Source organism: Bombus vancouverensis, unplaced genomic scaffold, assembly GCF_051014615.1.
Source record: "Bombus vancouverensis nearcticus unplaced genomic scaffold, iyBomVanc1_principal scaffold0053, whole genome shotgun sequence".
NCBI classification, from domain to species: domain Eukaryota; kingdom Metazoa; phylum Arthropoda; class Insecta; order Hymenoptera; family Apidae; genus Bombus; species Bombus vancouverensis.
The window spans coordinates 416,452-434,922 of NW_027468944.1; the positions used below are offsets into that span (position 1 = coordinate 416,452).

Consider the following 18,471-nt stretch of genomic DNA (forward strand, 5'->3'; position numbering starts at 1 on the left):
TTATAACAATACTGTGGAAGCATTGCACTGTTCATCGAACAACACAGATGGCGGAAACCTGAAAAGAAAAGAAGTTTATTACAAGTGCTCCAATTACTGTTTGAATGTGAAACGAGCTAGTTCAACGAATAACTAAAACGGTGAAAGTGCAACTTACCTCATGAACAATTAATCACCATACAAGGAAGCGTACATGCATGAATTTCGCAGACTAACAAGAAGAAATAAAATAGTTGATAAAGTATAGAAAGCGGTTAGAAAATAATCAAGATAGATTAATTGAGAGTTAGTAATAAATGTACCCGGAGTAAAGGGATATTTGGTTATGTATTAATCTACGTAGTATTGTGATGTTAATTTGTAATGCACAATAGTGGTCGCACATACAATGCATTATATATATATATTAAATTAAATAAATTAAACACCACCTTTATGACCACAGATATAAGACGATTGAAGGCAGCCGTAGTAGAAGGCAGCCGTAGTAAATATCCAAGGCATATCAAAGAATCGGATGATGTTGCGGGAACGATCCAGGTAAGTGATGCAGCAACGAAAGAGTAGAATCTGAAGAATTACAGACAATGTTAATCTAACAAGTAGATTTTAATCACTAATAAAGAAACCAATTCATATCATACACAAAATAATAGCAAATAGCAAGTACATGCAATAATAAATTAATAGGGAAAATAAGAAAGGTTAATAAACACAGGAATAGGTTAGAAATTAATCAAGATAGACTAACTAAATATTAACAACATGACTGAACTCGGTGCAAAAGAATAAAGTTACGCTACACAAAATATCTGGTAACACAATACACAAAAAACATTAACTAAATTAAACAAGACTTATATAAATGCAAGTCACGTATAATCAAAACAATGACTATCGAAATTCGATAACAATACAATCCATGCTATCACATTAAGGTAGCACACGGTATTGACACACACAATATCATGAAACACAAAACAATATTACAAAAACATTACTAAGTAAAATTATAGTGATTAACAATTAATTAACTATTTCAACGACACGCTACTGTTGACATTAAACCAACGCCATACCAAAGATACACGCGAGCGGCCATGTTGAAAAATTCGTCGCGCTCGCATACAAATAATAGCCAATAGAATGTAATACACCATCATAATAGTAATGTTAGATACTAATAAAAAAAAAACAACAACAAAAAAAAGGGGAGAGAGTTAAGGAAAATACATATAATAAATAACAACTAACATAATCATAACATATTATATATATTATATTATATACAGAGATACAGTATTCATACAAGGAACAGGTCCGAATGAAACATATATATATAAAAAAAAAAGAAAAAAAAATATATAATATATATATATTAACTATTTTTGTATGTGTGTATAGAACTGATGGCGAATTCATCAACCATTCTCTGAACGACGGATGGAAGAACATGTAGATGTTGTCCAGACGTTTCACGAGGAATCCAGAGAGCATTTTGAATCTCTGCAGAAAATCCTTCCATGCATGTTCGTTTACAAAAATCTGACAGACATCGAAAGAATTTTTTTTTTAGTCCAAGGAATAGCAATCCGTACCGTAGAACTGTAAAGCACCTGTACGCCACTCACGAAACCAAATACTTTTGCTATCCACCTGTAAACAAATGACATTTATAACTATGCATATAACTTTCACCTAATGTTTAACAATATATACATACACGCATGTTGTAAAGTAGGCGATATCTATTGATAATCTAAGTGACTCGTAAAATAAGTCGTCATATTTACCATTGCACGCATATATATATATATATATATATATATTCAAAGACAAGCTATAATTGTAATAAAAAAAAATAATAATAATAAAAAAAAAACAACAAAAAAAAACATATAATCTTTTTTTTTATATATTAATAATAATAATAATAAAAAGTTATTCTTATTTCTAATAAACCCGAGAGTAAGAAACGATTTAATAAATTGTTGATAGGAAGATGAACTGCCTAGTCATCGTACTCACCCTCATCAAAATAACACACGGCCTGGTAGGATATGACTGCAATGGCAACCACCTCAATGTTACCACTATCTCTCTAAACTCCATCGGGGACTGCAGCATACAGCCTACATTGACTGAAACCCAAGATATTTATATACAATTACTTCAACTCTCAGAATTTGAATTTACCAATGTAAGGCAATGCAAGGTGCAAATAACTCGAATTGTATATTACTGTGGCATGCACTCTCACACGTCGGCAGTGCATAACGGATTCGCCGAATACCTCCATGAAACAACCGCCCAACAATGCGCAAGGATGCACCAAGACGGCACGTTTTCACTCGGACCACAAAACCTTATAGTTGGCCTAAAGGATAATGCAACAGAAACAAGGTCGCTTGTCCTAGCCGGCAAGCTAACAGACGACGGCAGCTGCCAGGGAACACAGTATGTAGACCCATACGGGAGCTGGGAAAAGGTCCTCGTACAAGCAACAGTGAGGATAAGTTTAAAATCAGCAGTCGTGCCAGTACGGATCGAGGCGAACAAAATTCTACTGAAATCAGGAACGGTATGTACCTTTAGCGAAGGAAACTGTCTAGACGCTGAAGACGGATACACTTATTGGCAACCACAACCACCCTCACCATGCAAATTTGATCAGTACGATGTGCTATATGAAGGAATTGCTACAAGGATCCAAGAAATAAAAACCAACAGAGAATCAGCACAACCAGTTTACGCACTAACAACGCAGGAAGTAACATTTGCACTGACTAAAACCGGAGAACAGCCACTGTGTGGATATACCCTACTATCCACCGAACATCCCAAATTGTTCCTGTTAGAAACAACAAGAGGAAATACGTTCATCTCCAAAAGAAAGACAGCAGTCGAAAACTTGGACATATTCGCATACGTCAACTCAAAATTCATTTACGTAGAGAAACATATTAAACGACAAATGACAACATTGTACCATGATATATTGACACAAAGATGTACCACGCAGAAGAAACTAATAGAGAATGCTTTAAGCTTAGCAATCTTACTGCCCGATGAATTTGCATATACCATAACCAAAACCCCAGGACACATGGCCCTGATCGCAGGAGAAGCAGTCCACATAGTCAAATGCATTCCGGTACAAGTAAAGGTACGACATACAACAGAATGTTACTCGCAGCTACTCGTTTGGCAAGGGAATCGCACCGCATTTTTAACGCCAAAAACACACATTCTAACGCAACACGGAAACCACAGAGAATGTAGCGCGGTATTACCTACACTATACAATATCGACGGACTCTGGCACAAATTCGTACCAAAACCCATGGAAACAATTGCACCACAGGAACTCCGCCCGGATGTACGTCAAACGTGGCAATATTCAGCACCATCGTCGTTGGCCACGAGCGGAATATACACCCAAAAGGACCTTGATGCACTTCGGGACCACGTCATGTTCCCGGCAGAAAAATCTGCACTTTTGAACACATTGGCCAGAGGAGCAACAGGAAAAACAATCGTCCCTGGAACAGTAAACATTCTGGGAATGATGGACGAAAACACATTAACGACAATAGCAAAAAATACCATATCAAGCTTATGGATTGGTTTCATGGAATTTGGAACCGTCAGTGCAGCAATATTTGGAATACTTGTAATATTTAAACTAATCAAGACGATAATAGATATAGCCATACATGGATACCAGTTACGTGAAACTTACGGATGTGGAATCGCCCTATTAGGAGCAATATGCGGCTCAGTTACCCACCTGCTACTATACCTCAAAAGAAAACGAAATATCGATGATCAAACAGCACAACCTCAAGGGATATCGATAACACCGGTAGTCACTCAACAACCACCGCCATCTACATCCGCCTTGAGCGAACTCAGAGACACCATCAGTCAAATTCCCTTTGGAAATTTGAACTCCAAGGGCGGGGGTGTCACGTCCCGCGCTCCGCACGCGCCGTAACGAGAACAAGAAAACTATCCCATGCAAAACGCGCGAATAAAGATTTGAATGCACAAACGAACACACGGCGCTACGAAACTAAAGGAAGGATTAACAAGGCGAGGGCAACTAATAAATCCAATCAGTATAAAAAAAAATAATAAATGAAACCAGCTAACGGATTGAACGAGTTACGAACCAAACAAATAAACCGGGAAATAAGAATAACTACAAAAGGGGAAATAATTGAAACACCAGATATACATGTATATATAAATATATTTTAATCAATCAACTTGGAGAGTTACATATAAATATAAACATATATGCTAGACATGTAATGAACTAGTAAATACTAGAGTTAATGCTTATAATACTATGCAACAAATACAATATTATCGATTTGTTACGACCGTTCGCGGAGAGACGCGGTCGCGAGGAAAACGCGTCAGCGAGAGGCGTAAATTCTCGCTACGATTCGGTGAATCGACGCCGCGAAGTAGTCGTTCCCCTGTTTCGATTAAGATAACAGAGGTGGTTAAATGAATATGACACAGTAGTAAGTTATATTTCACCGTTTATTCCAACAACTTATAACGAAGACAGTTACGCTGATGCGTATGTACGAGATGAGCGAGTGACTGATCTGCGGGTGTGTATACCCGGTGGAAGGATGTTGACCGTTCGAAGGATGTAAAATCAGTACTGTACTGGGAGACGATGATGTGTCGGAGGAAAGCTAAGGATGGGTGTGTCTAGCGCACGGGAACATCGGATTTGTTGGTGCCGATGTTATTTAGGAGAGTGAGGGAATAGGCTTCGTTTCTAATTGGTTAAACGAAGGTTCTTAACCGCCCTCGAGAGAAAGTGGTTAGTGGGAGGACAGTTGCAGCGTACGTGCGAAAAACCAACTTTCCTTAGTTAAGCCGTGGTAGACAATAGTCTTTGGAAATTCTTCCGAACCAGATGTTTGTTTTGTTTGAAGGACCTTTCCTAGGAAATCTATGAGATTTATGGAAGGTCCTTGAAACTATGGAGGATACGCTGCGAGTATCCGAAGACATCTGGTTGCCACATTGCCCGCGGTGTGTGGCCTCGGCTAGGTAGAGTGTTACGCGACGTAACACAATTTATGAAATATAAGTATATACGAAGTTAAGACTTAATAATCAAACGAATACATAAAACATACAATATTGTATTATTAAAGAAATAAAAGTTACATTGTCAGAAACATATATATATGTGTGCGCATTCTGTTAAACAGATACATACTTGAAACTAGCCTACATTCCGGTAAAACATTATAAAATAAGAATTTGATTATGAAACATGCATGTCTCTATATAAACATATAAATAATCTATTTTTCTAAACTACTACTAATCTATGTGCATTCTACAATCTAAGATACATACTTAAAACTAGCCTACATACCGGTAAAACATTATAAAATAAGAATTTGATTATGAAACATGCATGTCTCTATATAAACATATAAATAATCTATTTTTCTAAACTAAAACTACTATTAATAATCTACAAAAGAAATAGAACACACAACGCAACACTTGGGACTAAGCGACAACCTGTCGATAGCCCAAACGCTCAAAATAATTAACACCGCAACGATTCGAGGAATTGCATAGAGAAATTCTATCATCAAACACAATTATGTAAACACACATTAAACGCACAATAATCTAGAAACAAAACCTTCAATACTATGTTGTCACAATACAAGATATATATGTATATATGAAATCAAATGATTGACACATAACCTCAAATACACAACACTATATCACTAAAGAATCTGAATGAAAATCACTTTGCCAGAAATATATACATATATACGTGTGCGTTTTAAAAGAAATTAATATAAAACAAATAATTAACATTTCATTTCGTATGAACACTATACGGGCAAGAGAAATAGGCATATAAATACGTATATACATATATATATATGTACGTGTGAGTGCATATGTTTTGTATTATCGAATGCTCTATAAAATAAACTACTCGAAACAATAAATAACGCGATCAAAGAATTACAAAACATTAGCTATACTGAAGTAACACACAACATAAACATATATATATACGTATATTCACACGAGATATACTACTGTCACTTTAAAATAATGTTAATAAATAAATGTTCTGATTGCGGTAGAATAAGGAAAAACGAGCGACAGACGAAAATTTACTTCGATATCAAACAAAACTAAAGACCCGCCACTAAAACTTTACTGATGACATTTATGAGCAGCCATGTTGGATTTATACGCGTCATGGCGACAGGAATATTAGGGATTAATGGAAGTCAGGCCCGAGAAACAAATCATGAAAACACATTGTTAACACTTTTCTTTAATAAATTTTGTGCGCAACTACAAATGTATAAAAAATATATATATATATATGTCGGAGATGAAAGGAAAGCCGAAGCCTTTCCTTGGAAATTTTGGGAACATCCTCTAGTACCTTAGCCTAGATTTTATTATAGTTGTAATTGCTTAAGATTTGTAATAAGCGAGATTGGGTTCGAGGTGACAATCGGTCGCTGGACGTAGCCACGGTCACGGGATGGATGTTTTATCTAACGGAGGTCTGGAGTGGTTGTATGTGTTTTCCGAGAAATGTGGTTGTGGCGGCATGCGGCCTCGAGAGCGGGCCTAGCCACGTGTGATGTTGCCTCGGAGGTGCCGATGCAATGGGACATACATTGTATTAGTAATCAAAACTCCAGGCAGAAACTGCCTAGCAACGGCGTTTGGAACCTTCTCGATGCTTCCAAACGGGTATAGAAAACAAAATGCAATCGTACAGGGAGAAAAATCTCCACGAGGCTGGCATTCTTGCGATTGCCTTGGAGAGTGATTCATCGAGCATTTTCGACGATCGCATTTGCGTCTAAGTTAGTTTCGCTTAGTAAGGAGTTATCCCGGTGACCGTGGATTCGTTTGAACTCAAACATTGCTAATAGTATTATTTAATTTAATTATTCGTAGATCGTATTATTCATTAGGCTTAGTGTTTGTTAGACTTATTATTAGTTGCACTTATTATTTGTTAAGCTTAGTGATAGACCTGTATATACGTGTAAATAAAATCTCGGCTTTGTGAAACGATGGCTAGTCCACATGAAGAGTCGTCGCGCGCCCAAAATTCGAATCGTAATCCGACATATATATTGGAAAAGCAAGTGGAGGAGCTGAAGAGAGAAATGAAAGAGGAAAGGGAAAGAAGGGAAAGAGAGACAGACAGAGAGAAAGGAGAGTGGGAATGGGAAAAGAAAGAATTATTGGGTAGAATCAGAAGAATTGGAGAGGATCAGGACAGGACAGAGAGAGAGAGGAAAGAAGAAGAAACATAGTAATCAAGGGAGTGGACTGGAACGAAGGAAGCAATGAAGAGACAGTAAAGGAGTTCATAAACGAAAAAATGAGGATAGGGGCAGAAGTAGAAAAAGCACATATGATAAAGGTGGGGTGGGGGGGGGGGCAAGAACACAATAATAGTGGCAACGATGAAATCAATGGAGGAAAAAATAAGGATAATGAAGGAGAAAAGCAAATGGGAAAAGGGTGTATACATGGACGATGATCTGACAAAAAAAGAAACGGATGGGAAGCAACACATAAGAAGGATAGCCAGAGAAAGAATGGAACAAGGCGAATATGTAAGGACAGGATACAAGAAACTAACAATAGAAAACAAATGGTACAGGTGGAACCAAAACGAAGAGAGGCTGGAGGAAGAAAGAAAGAGAGGGGAAGGAAAATGAAAAAAGAGGAACAGGAGGGGGGACTACTATGGGGATGAAAACGTGCTTCTGAAATATAGCAGGGCTAATAAGTAAGGACAAAAGAGAAAAGTTAAAATATAGACTACCCAAAGAATTCGACTGGAAATGCAGGGCAGCAATGACAGTAAGGAAAAAAGGAAGAGCAAAGGGAAGAATAACAACGGGTATAAATAAAAACCTAAGAGAAATAGGATATAAAGGAATTAGTGATAATATAGTTGGAAGAAAAATAATATACAATTACAAGACGTATAGGATAATGATGGATTATAATCAAGATACATAAGGGACATGGAAAAAAATAGAGGAAAGAGTAGACGGAAGAGAAGAGGAAGTGGTGATGATCATCGGCGGAGACTGGAACGCAAGAACGGGAGAAGAGGGAGGGTCGATAAACGAGGACGTAGGGAAAGAAAAAAACAGACGATCAAAAGACAAGACAATAAACATGGAAGGAAGAACACTGCTAAAGATAATCAATGGCAGCGATAAAGAAGGAGAGGAGCGGACCTATATTGGCGAGAGAGGAAACTCAGTAATAGACTATGTGATTGGCAATCAGGAGGCGACAGAAGAAATAATTTACATGAAAATAGGAAAAAGAACAGAGTCAGGCCACATGCCGTTAGAAATAGAAATAGGGGGGGGGACGGAATTACAAAGAAAATGAGGAAAAGGAAGAAGAAGAGAAGGAGAAGAGGGAATGGACAAACAAAAGTGTGGAAAAATACTTGGACGAATGTAAAGACTGGACCTGCAACGGAAGAACAGTAGCGGAAATGTGGACAGAAATCAACAAGAAGATAAACGAAGCAATGCAAAAGAAGAAAGTAAAGATAAGGAATAGAAAGAGAGGAAAAGAGAGTAAAAGAGAGATGAGAAGGAAGGTGACAAAGTTTATGAAAGGAAAATACAGTAGAGAAGCTCTTATGGAGGAAAAAAGGCATTCAAATAGAGGTGCAAACAAAGACAGGAAAGATACGAAGAAGAAGAAATGGTGAAAATCAAGAAGATCAAAACAGAACAAGAAGCGTGGAAATACATAAATAAATACAGAAGAAGAAGAGAGAATATAGATGAAGATTTTATGAAATAGGCGAGGAAGAGTGGAAAAATCATTTTATGGAAATTTTAGAAGGAACAGAGCACAAAGAGGGCAGGAAAAAAAAGAGGAGCATCGAGCAGAAGAGAAAATAATGGAGGAGAGAGAAGATAATATATAGAGAAGGAAGAGGTGATATAGAAACTAAGAAACTTGAAGGAGAAGAAAGCAATGGGGGAAGGCGGGTTAGAAAATGAAGTATGGAAGTATGCACCGAAGGAAGTGGGTGAAGCGTTATGGGCTCTGTTAAGGAAAATATGGAATGGGGTGGGGATAGCAGAAGATTGGAAAAAAGGAGCAAATATGTCCGATATATAAAAAGAGGGACAAGAGAGCAGGGAAGGGTTACAGAAAAGTAACATTAATGGATACAGCATACAAGATCTGTGCAGGGATACTGCACGAACGACTGAAGGCAGAGATTGAAAACAAACTGAAAGAGAGCCAATTCGGATTCAGAAAAGAAAGTCGCGGTATTTGTGATAAACCATATCATAAACAAACAGTTGAGTAGAGGAAAAGAAAAACTACATGCCTGCTTTGCGGACTTAAAAGCGGCGTTCGACAGGCTAAACAGAAAGAAATTGGAGGAGAAAATGAGAAAAATGGGGATTAACGAAAACTTGACCAGAAGGATTAAAGAGATATACGCAGAAACAAAGAATGTGGTAAGAATCAAGAATAACAACACAAAAGAATTTTGGACAGTGAGGGGAGTCAGACAAGGATGCCCGTTGAGCCCTACGTTATTTAACATCTACGTGGCGGGGCTGGAAGAAGGATTAAGGAAAGGACAAGTCGGGGGGGGCATAGTGGTAGGAGAAAGAAAGGTATGGTCATTGACATATGCAGACGATATTGTGCTGATAGCTGATAGAGAGGAGAAGCTAAAGGAAATGCTAAAGAGATTCGAAATATTTTTAAAGGAAACCGAATTGGAACTGAGCACGAAAAAGGCCAAGAGTGTAGTTTTCGAAAAAAACGAAAGAACAAGAGGAGACAAAGAAAATGGAAATGGGGAGAACGAGAATTAGAAGAAGTGGACGAGATAAGATACCTAGGGTACATACTACTGAAAAAACGGTAGTGATGAGAAACACATAGAAGACAGGAAAAAGAGAGCAAGAATAGCAATGAAGAAAACATGGAGCGTGGAAGAAAAAGTTTCCAAACAGGACAACAAGAGGAGAATGAAGATGTTTGGAACGCTGGTAGAGAACGTGGCGCTGTTTACAGCATAGGTATGAGGCTGGAACATGGAAGAAAGGCTGGATAGAATACAAAGAAGATATGTGAAATGGAGCTTAGGTTTAGATATGACAACACCGAATTATATATCGATGGAAGAATGTAAGCTAACAGAAATCAAAGAAAAAGTATTAGGAAGAGCAGCAAGGTATGAAGGGAAAACCATGGAGTCAAAAAAGGAAGCAGTAAAGAAGTGCATAAAGGAAAGAGAGAGAAACTGGGGAAATGGCCAATAACGGAAAAGAGCAAGAAAGAGAAAGAAGGGACTAGAAAGGATGAGAAATGGAGGGACACAGATGGAAGTAAGAGAAGAGCAAGAAAAGATGACACCAGACCAAATTATAGAAGAAAGGAGAAAGAGAGAAGCAGAAGAGAGGGGGGAAAGGATAAGGGAATCAAAATATGACAAACATTATAGAAAAATCGCCAAAGTAGAGTTAGCAAAATACTTAGAAGGGAGGATGAAGTGGAAGGACAGAAAAATATTAGCAAGATTCAGATGTGGAAACGAGACTAAATCAAGGGAATACTGGAAAGAAGAGGGAGAAAAAAGATGCAACCTATGTAAAAAGAAAGAAGAAGACCTCAGACACGTAATAGAAGAATGAGAAATAACAGGAGAACCAAGGGACACAGAAAATAATAATAATAATAATAATGATGATAATGATAATGATAATGATAATGATGATAATAATAATAATAATAATAATAATAATAATAATGATGATGATGATGATGATGATAATGATAATGGTAATAATAATGATAATAGTTATCCTTACTCATCCTCAATTATTAACAAATCACACACCCATACATTCTAATTAAAACGTTAAAAACCTTCCTTATTTTATTTTGTTTTTTTTTATTATGGGTAATAGCACAGAAATCCCCATGCTATAGTAATTAGCAAATGATACAAAAATGTAAGTATTTGTAGAAACAAATAAGAACGTTTAATAAAGGAAAAATTAAAAAGAAAATGATAGATACTTCTACCTCTCAGAGGGATCAAGCAAAAGGACCAAACGCATCGAGATCTACAGTAAGACACGGTAAACCGGCCTATCCTGTTCAATATCCATGTTTAGTGTCCTATTATAAATGTATGGCATGAACAAGAACGGCAATCAAAATAATAAATCAGCAATAGCATTCGTAAATGATATGTTAATAAACAATAAAACAAGAAACAATAAACCGTGACAAATAAAAATCCAGCTGCAAGACCTAGTCAAGAAAGTAGAAAATTACGCTTTCCAACACGGAAGCTAAGAATCTACACCCATAAATGTGAAACAATCTCGTTCAGTCCATATATTTCAAAAACTTCAAAAGCAAAGTACGGCGTGAGAATAAATTCGAAAATATTCTTCCATACAACAGAAAATATCAACGGAAAATTTTCCGATGCAAACAAAGTTAGATGCTTCGGAGTCCATCTAAACTTCGGGTTAAATCACAACGACAACATAAAGACACAGTTATAGAAAGCAGATAAATTCTTCTTATACCTCATAAGACTACCTTACTCGAAAGATTCGCACAGATCAATAAAACTTCACTGCTACAAAACACTAATTAGACCAACCATTCTAATGTATGGTCGTTAAATCTGTTTCAATGTAAGTGTCAACGCCACGGAAAAATTAAGAATCATTGAAAGAAAATACATCACAGCATGTTTAGGAATATATAGATTGCCAGAATTGAAATTTAGCAAATATAGCAAATCACAAGCTATACGAAGAGCCCAAATTAATCCATATCGATTCTTCATTCTTAAATTAGTCAGACCACTGGTCAAAGATACACAAAATAATCACAAACTTCATCGTCGCCCACAATCTATAGTCAAACCCGTTATACCATAAACACGTTCAAAAAACAGGTTATTTCCCCCCGGAATCCTTCACCTGTTTAGATAGCGTGAAATTAATCCAAAACAATAATAACTTAGCATTATTCTATCACTACAGCAGAAACGTAATAATAAAAAATACTGTACGATAGCGACATAGACCATAAGGATAGCAATATAAGACTTATGTATAAATTGTCAACCGTAGATTTAAGTAAGACACTCAAAGACAATAAAGATAAAAATAAATAAGACAATAAAGATAAATAACCACCGTAGAAAATTAAATTATAGCAATAAGAAAACCGTATGTTTAGTTAGTAAATGAACCAAAGATTGTAAGCAAAGATCACAAAAGAACAATGCAAATGTCACGTAAACTTGAGGGTTAGACGATAAAATAAAATAGCTGAGTCGTAACACAACTATTAATTTTGTTTTCATTAATCTTTATTATGAATTCAGCAATCACAATGAAATACACACTGAATTAACACACACAAATCACAATTCACTCCAACCACCTTATGTAAAACCTAGTTACACTGATACGTTAAGTACGCGACTGTTATAAGGATAGAGACCGGTAAAGATATGTTGACTATTCTAAGGATACGGAATAAGTGAAGTTTTACTGACGATACTGTGTCTGGGGAAAGCTAGGGATGGGTGTGTCTAAGGACACGGGACTATCGGACTTGTTGATGATAATTTTGGTTAAGGAAGTGAGGGTAGTAGACATCTTTCTCCGATTGGATAATAAGACGGTTGGTGGACCAGGAAGGGTTTTAGCCGCCCTCGTGAGAAAGTTGCTAACGCAACATAGCAGACGCGAGGAAAACCTACTTTCCCTGTTTACCCGTAGTAAACAATAAACGTAAAAGGAAATCTAAGACAAGAGATACTCGCTTGGCCTGAAGGACCTTAACTATGAAAATTCCAAGACCCCTGGTGGGTACTTAGGACTACTGAGGGCACGCGCCAAGGATGTGCAGACATCTGGGCGCCATCCTGCCCGCGGTGTGTGGCCTGGTCTCTGATGTGAATTGACGTTATACAAACACAGTTAAATTAAGAAAATGTTCCCTGCAATTGTGTAATCATATATACGTAATTATATATCTCATACGTTTATTCTCTTTCTTCCCCCTCCTAAAATGTCAGCGATCCATAATACAATATCGGGCCTGCCTATACTAGTTTGTAAGTTCATAGTCTAAGGAATGGTTACATTGTAAGTCAATAAATGGTAGTATGAAGTGCAACGTTTATGCGAGCACCTATACTAGGCGTACATTACGCAAACATTAAAAACTTCCCACAAGCTGAGACCCTCAACTCATAAATCAAATTCTTTTTATTTTTGATTCATTGTAGTAAATGAAATCATTTACCAACATATTTGTCACACTTTTCTCATTCAGATAAGACCAAGCACGATATAATTTGGAGCATATTTGCTTACCGAGTAAATGATAATTAAATACATATCAATAAGTAAATCTAACATCACAAATATATTAGTAAAAGTTTAATTTTGGAAAAGTTAGAAATAAAAAAGTTTTACTTTTGATTCAGCACATAGATACATTGTCTCCGCGCTATCTGCCACTGGACCATATTACACCACCACAAAATATCCCGAAGTTCTTGTTGGACTCAACGGGTATAACATCGCATATACTTTGCATATTTACTGCATAGGCCTCCGCAGTTTATTTAATTTTTTATAATCATTGTAACAAAAGTTAGTGTTATAATTTCATTTTATTGCAGCATAAGTCCAGTTTTTGTGTGTGCAATAAAATATTGTTATACTACTATCACCAGGAACGATGTGTAAAAGTACACTTACAAGAAAAGATAAAAATTTATTTCACAGTTATACTTAAATGTGGCATAAAGAGTAATATGTGAAAGAAAATTTCAGAAACATTGATTTCCAGAATTATTTCATTACTTTCCACATACAGTTGTCAATATCCACAGTTGGCTGAATCCCACATGTAGAGTGTAATAAAAGAAGAACAAGACAATACGATAAAATGTTGTAAGAAACAAGAAATTCTAACAGTGAAATAAATAAAAAAACAGAAAAAGATAAAACAGATAATAGGAAACTACAACGGAACAAAGAAAGCTCAAGAAAGTAGACAGTTACAACTAAAATGGCAGAGGAAAGAAACACAAGAGGAAAATTAGAAAAACACATCATAAACAGCAAAATGGCAACAAAAGACAAAGAATAGATAACAACAAGTATAAACAAAGGAAATATAGTTGTGAACACAGGGAATAAAGGCATGAAATTTGAAATCCTGAAAAAGATAGATATGTTTAGGGAAATGAGAAATTTTTTTTTTTTTTTTTATTTATTTGTCGAAATTACAATCAATTCTCGCGTTGAGAAGAAATGAGAAATATGAAAGACAAATTAAAGGAGATAAGAAAGGCAAATAATATATTTAGTTACACCTAATACAAGATGTTAAGCTAGAGAAAAATAACAGGAGATAAGGAAATAAAATGGATAGAAAAAAGAAGAAAACTTGAAACTACAAGATAAGATAGATGAACTCGAAGGGATGACGATAAATTAAAAGTGATAAATGAAGCGGAATATATTCAAGAGATAAAAACAAAACACCATTAAAAGCTGTAACAGTTATACCTTCAGACCAGAAGAATAAGATGAGAGTATAAGTAAATGAAAAGATATGGAACATTCAAGGACATTAGATATAGCATTGCAAAGAAAGGACAAGATCATACATGATCTATCACAAACGCTATCATACTTTGAGAAAAATATATTTTTTATCTTTCTTAAAATCCTTTTTAAGAAGGAAAAATGATTTGAAACAAGAACAAAAGAAACTTTCAATCATTTTTCTTGCCTTAAATCGCAGTGTAAAAATAAAGATGAAAATTTTGGGAAATCAGGATTACATCAACATGGATTTTAGCAACAGGTTTGGAACCATGCAGGATCTTAATCCTACTACAGAATTTATCATCAATACTTTTGCGACATAAATTCCTGAAGATGGATTTCTAATATCTTCATTGGAATTTTGTAAATTTCTACCAGAATAAAATATCCAAAATTAAAGCTAGTGGTTTGTTGAATGACTTGACATATCTCATAGCTGTGTATCCTTATATTCTAGAATGAAGCTGATAAAAAATAAACAGTGTTCAATGTTATAGCGGATTGTAAAGACAATACAATGAACGAGCATACCTTGTTGTCGCGAATTGAAACGTTGCTCGTCACCGTGTGTGTCAGATTTGACGCGCAAGACATTTCCTTGCGGAAGTTGACCCTCTAGTTGTTGGCGCGAGGTTCGCCGCTAACGGTTGCTGCGATGCTGATGATGATGTGATCATGTGGCACTGTATGATTTACTGCTGTATCTCTGTTCACTTGATCGTCCAATGCTCGTGATCCGGCTCGAAGGACCAAATCGAGAACGACCGTTCGCGTAGAGACGCGATCGCGAGGGAAACGTGTGAGCGGGAGACGTAAATTTTTGCTACGATTATGATAATCGACGCCGCGAATTAGTCGTTCCCCTGTTTCGTTTAGAATAACAGAGATAGTTCAAATGATTTTAACTTTGAATTAACACGGTTAATATAAACGTGCATATTTAACGATATTTAAAGTTATAATGAATACGTCACAAATGATTTAACGATGATACAATTAGTTTGTTACAGTAATTTGACCCGATTTTATGATATTTCTCGATGTATTCGTTAGACTAAGCGACTTTGATTTTATTCGTCTGAACCTTTCGATGCATCCCGTTTGAATTCTCATTTGCCACTGACTGCCCTTCCATTTTGTCCTTTGTCTTCTCTGAGATACGACCCCCACTACGCTCGGATCACGCCACCGTTCGCGCCTATGATCACGTATACCAGCTTCTTTCTTTATGCGGATAAAATAACGCACCGAAGGCGAATAGATGTTTCTGGAACTCGCTGCTTGACGACAACTATGCGTTTATCGCTACTTTGTGTATATCTCAACGGTCGTGTAAGACGATCTGTTTGCGACGGTTAGGAACACGGCCTATAGTGTACGCCTTGGGGCGTAATAAACGGAGAGAATAGAATAATCTACAGGATTATCAACGGTGAAGTATATAAATATACTAACGACTCAGAAAACATAATTGAAGCGAGTTGCTTAGATATGAAATTATTGTTAATAACTAAAAGAATAATAGTACAAGTTAGATTAGCAGAGAGACAAACGTGATTGTGCAGTGAGTCTAGGAAACAGGATAAAATATAAAACAAATAAAAATGGAATATGCAATACGTCCTATCCAAGAAGATTGGATACCAACTAATGCATAATAAAAGAATGTCCGCAATATTTGGAATTAAGAACAAAATTCTTAAAATAAACAACCACCATCTTTATGAACAGAGAAAATTGATTATTGAGACTAAAGAATTTTATTAAGAAACAACATGACGCTCAGAGCATAATAACTGAAGTTATAATAACCTGAGCACAACTCAAAAACTTAGCTATGACCCTTTTGTAATAACTAACAAACAAACATTTCAAACTTAATTAATTATAAACAAGCTACAGATAATTTGAAGTTGGATATGAACAAGCTTAATAACAAAATTAAATAAATAGAATTTTTCTTATTTAAATGCGACAGTTCGTATTACAAAACAAATTTTGTTCAGGAATAAGGTTTTCTGAAAATTTCCAGCGAAAATTTTTGCAAAAATTTCCTAAAGGAATTATAACCTATGAGATAAATGAAATAAAAATACAAAAACCAACTGATATTAAAAGAAGAATGATTATTTTACAAGATAATATGAATCTGTGTAAGGGATTACATATGTAACATATTGTCCCGATGTACACATATCTGCGAAGCGACTTACTACCCTGTATATTCCAGAAACTTCTTAGTTTGCCCCAGCCTTAGCAATTTGAAACTATTTTATTAAAATTAAGAATTTTCCACATTAGATCGAACGCACTTCTAATAGGTACCAAACAGTATATATATATATATAGCAAGATTTTACATATCTCTAAATTATTCACAGAAAATTAATACGGCACATAATTAGACTTCGGATTTTAAATATTAAGAATAAATAACCGATACAGTCTCACAAAAATAGAAGGATAAAGATAGAGATAAGGGATCAAAAACAACAGTTATTTTTCAAATTTGTATGAAAAGCCCTTAAGAAAATAAGTTCCTCCTTAAATTGAAAACAGTTATATGTATAGAAATCAAACTTGCGATAAAAGTAAAAAAGATAGAAAATAAGAAAATTGTATTTGTTTTTATGACTCACTTTTACATGTAGTATAATTTCCACCGCTATTTTAGTACAGAACAAATTTTTAGGTTAAAATTATTCATACAAAGCTAGTACGTAGTTGAATATTTTTTCATTTTATAGAAATTTATAGAAATTTCAGAAATCAACCTTCTAATAATCAAATTATGTTCTTCACTCATCAGATATTACCAATTAATGCTTGGTGGGCAAAAGAATTGTTTTAGTAAATGTCTATTTAATGTGTATCACGTATCCGAAAGACGACTCAACTCAGACGATAACTGATTCCGCGACACTGTGAATCTGACGACAACAGACTAATGCTGTATAAATACATATGACACTGTTATTTTGCGGCATGCTTGTGAAGTCTAGACGTGATTCTATTGTTAGCTTTTCATGATTGTACTACAAATTTTAGACTGATTAAATAAATATCTAATAACGGTTTTAACGCGTTGACTGTCACGCGTGTTTTCAAAGAAATCTCTGTCAGGCCACGCGTACAGCAGTACCGAGCGTTTTCTGCTAGGTGCTCCCCATCGATGTTTTAGTAATACGAGTTGCTCAAGTGGTGATCTCAAGAATGATCTTTCGTTTCATTTGTTCGCAACATTAAAACCACTATCTATCGTTGAATATAATGAAGGAAAGTGTGGTATAGATTATTCCGACCAAATGGTTTCTTATGCCACCACAATTAGAAAAGGAATCAAATGGTACAGAAAACTTGGCATTCAATTCCTTCTGAGAATTTCTGTTGTAAACGCTTTGACGGTTTAGAAAATTGCAACAAGGAAAAATATAAATATTAGAATATTTAGACAATTATTAGTTGCAAAATTATTAAGGTTGTCTGAAAATACAAAAAATCCTTGTCTTCGACGGAGTCAGCATAATATCGCCATTCGCAAAAATTATTCCGGAAGAAGCATTAGACGCGCATGCAAACTATCTATGTTATGCAAATAAAAGACGTCGGGTGGACCGAACAATGGCACAAAAGAATTTGAAGAAAACAACAACTTATTGACCAAATTGTCCCGACCAACCTCAGCTACGTATAGAATGCTTTAAGGTTTTACATTCTAAATAATTCTTTAATAAACCATTTTCGTATTTCTATT

General features: G+C 35.6%; 1 protein-coding gene and 1 long non-coding RNA gene across 4 annotated transcripts; one reads left to right on the top strand and one right to left on the bottom strand.

Annotated features, from left to right (window-relative positions):
• The first annotated feature begins 312 nt into the window (after positions 1-312).
• Positions 313-3,997, top strand: LOC143304742 (uncharacterized). 2 transcript variants are annotated; one of them, XM_076627265.1, is made up of 2 exons: positions 313-540; positions 1,999-3,997. In XM_076627265.1, exons 1-2 carry the CDS (start codon positions 518-520, stop codon positions 3,995-3,997), a joined length of 2,022 nt encoding a protein of 673 aa, XP_076483380.1. In that variant the 5' UTR covers positions 313-517. The 2 variants fall into 2 exon arrangements, with proteins under 2 accessions (XP_076483380.1, XP_076483379.1); XM_076627264.1 differs by lacking the exon at positions 313-540 and adding an exon at positions 1,413-1,529.
• On the bottom strand, positions 1,256-15,445 carry LOC143304748 (uncharacterized). Of its 2 annotated transcripts, none has more exons than XR_013061392.1 (4): positions 15,249-15,445; positions 3,298-3,542; positions 2,029-2,141; positions 1,256-1,656 (listed from the first exon to the last, which is right to left on the bottom strand). It is a non-coding gene; the product is annotated as an uncharacterized LOC143304748 (long non-coding RNA). The 2 variants fall into 2 exon arrangements; XR_013061391.1 differs by lacking the exon at positions 15,249-15,445 and adding an exon at positions 3,743-3,795.
• Positions 15,446-18,471: the final 3,026 nt, after the last annotated feature.

Excerpts from the sequence above, each read along its gene's own strand:
- LOC143304742 (XM_076627264.1), top strand. The coding sequence starts at position 1,444 with ATGGAAGAACATGTAGATGTTGTCCAGACGTTTCACGAGGAATCCAGA. Across the intron at positions 1,530-1,998 it reads CAGAAAATCCTTCCATGCAT|GAAGATGAACTGCCTAGTCA; the intron begins GTTCGTTTACAA and ends AATTGTTGATAG.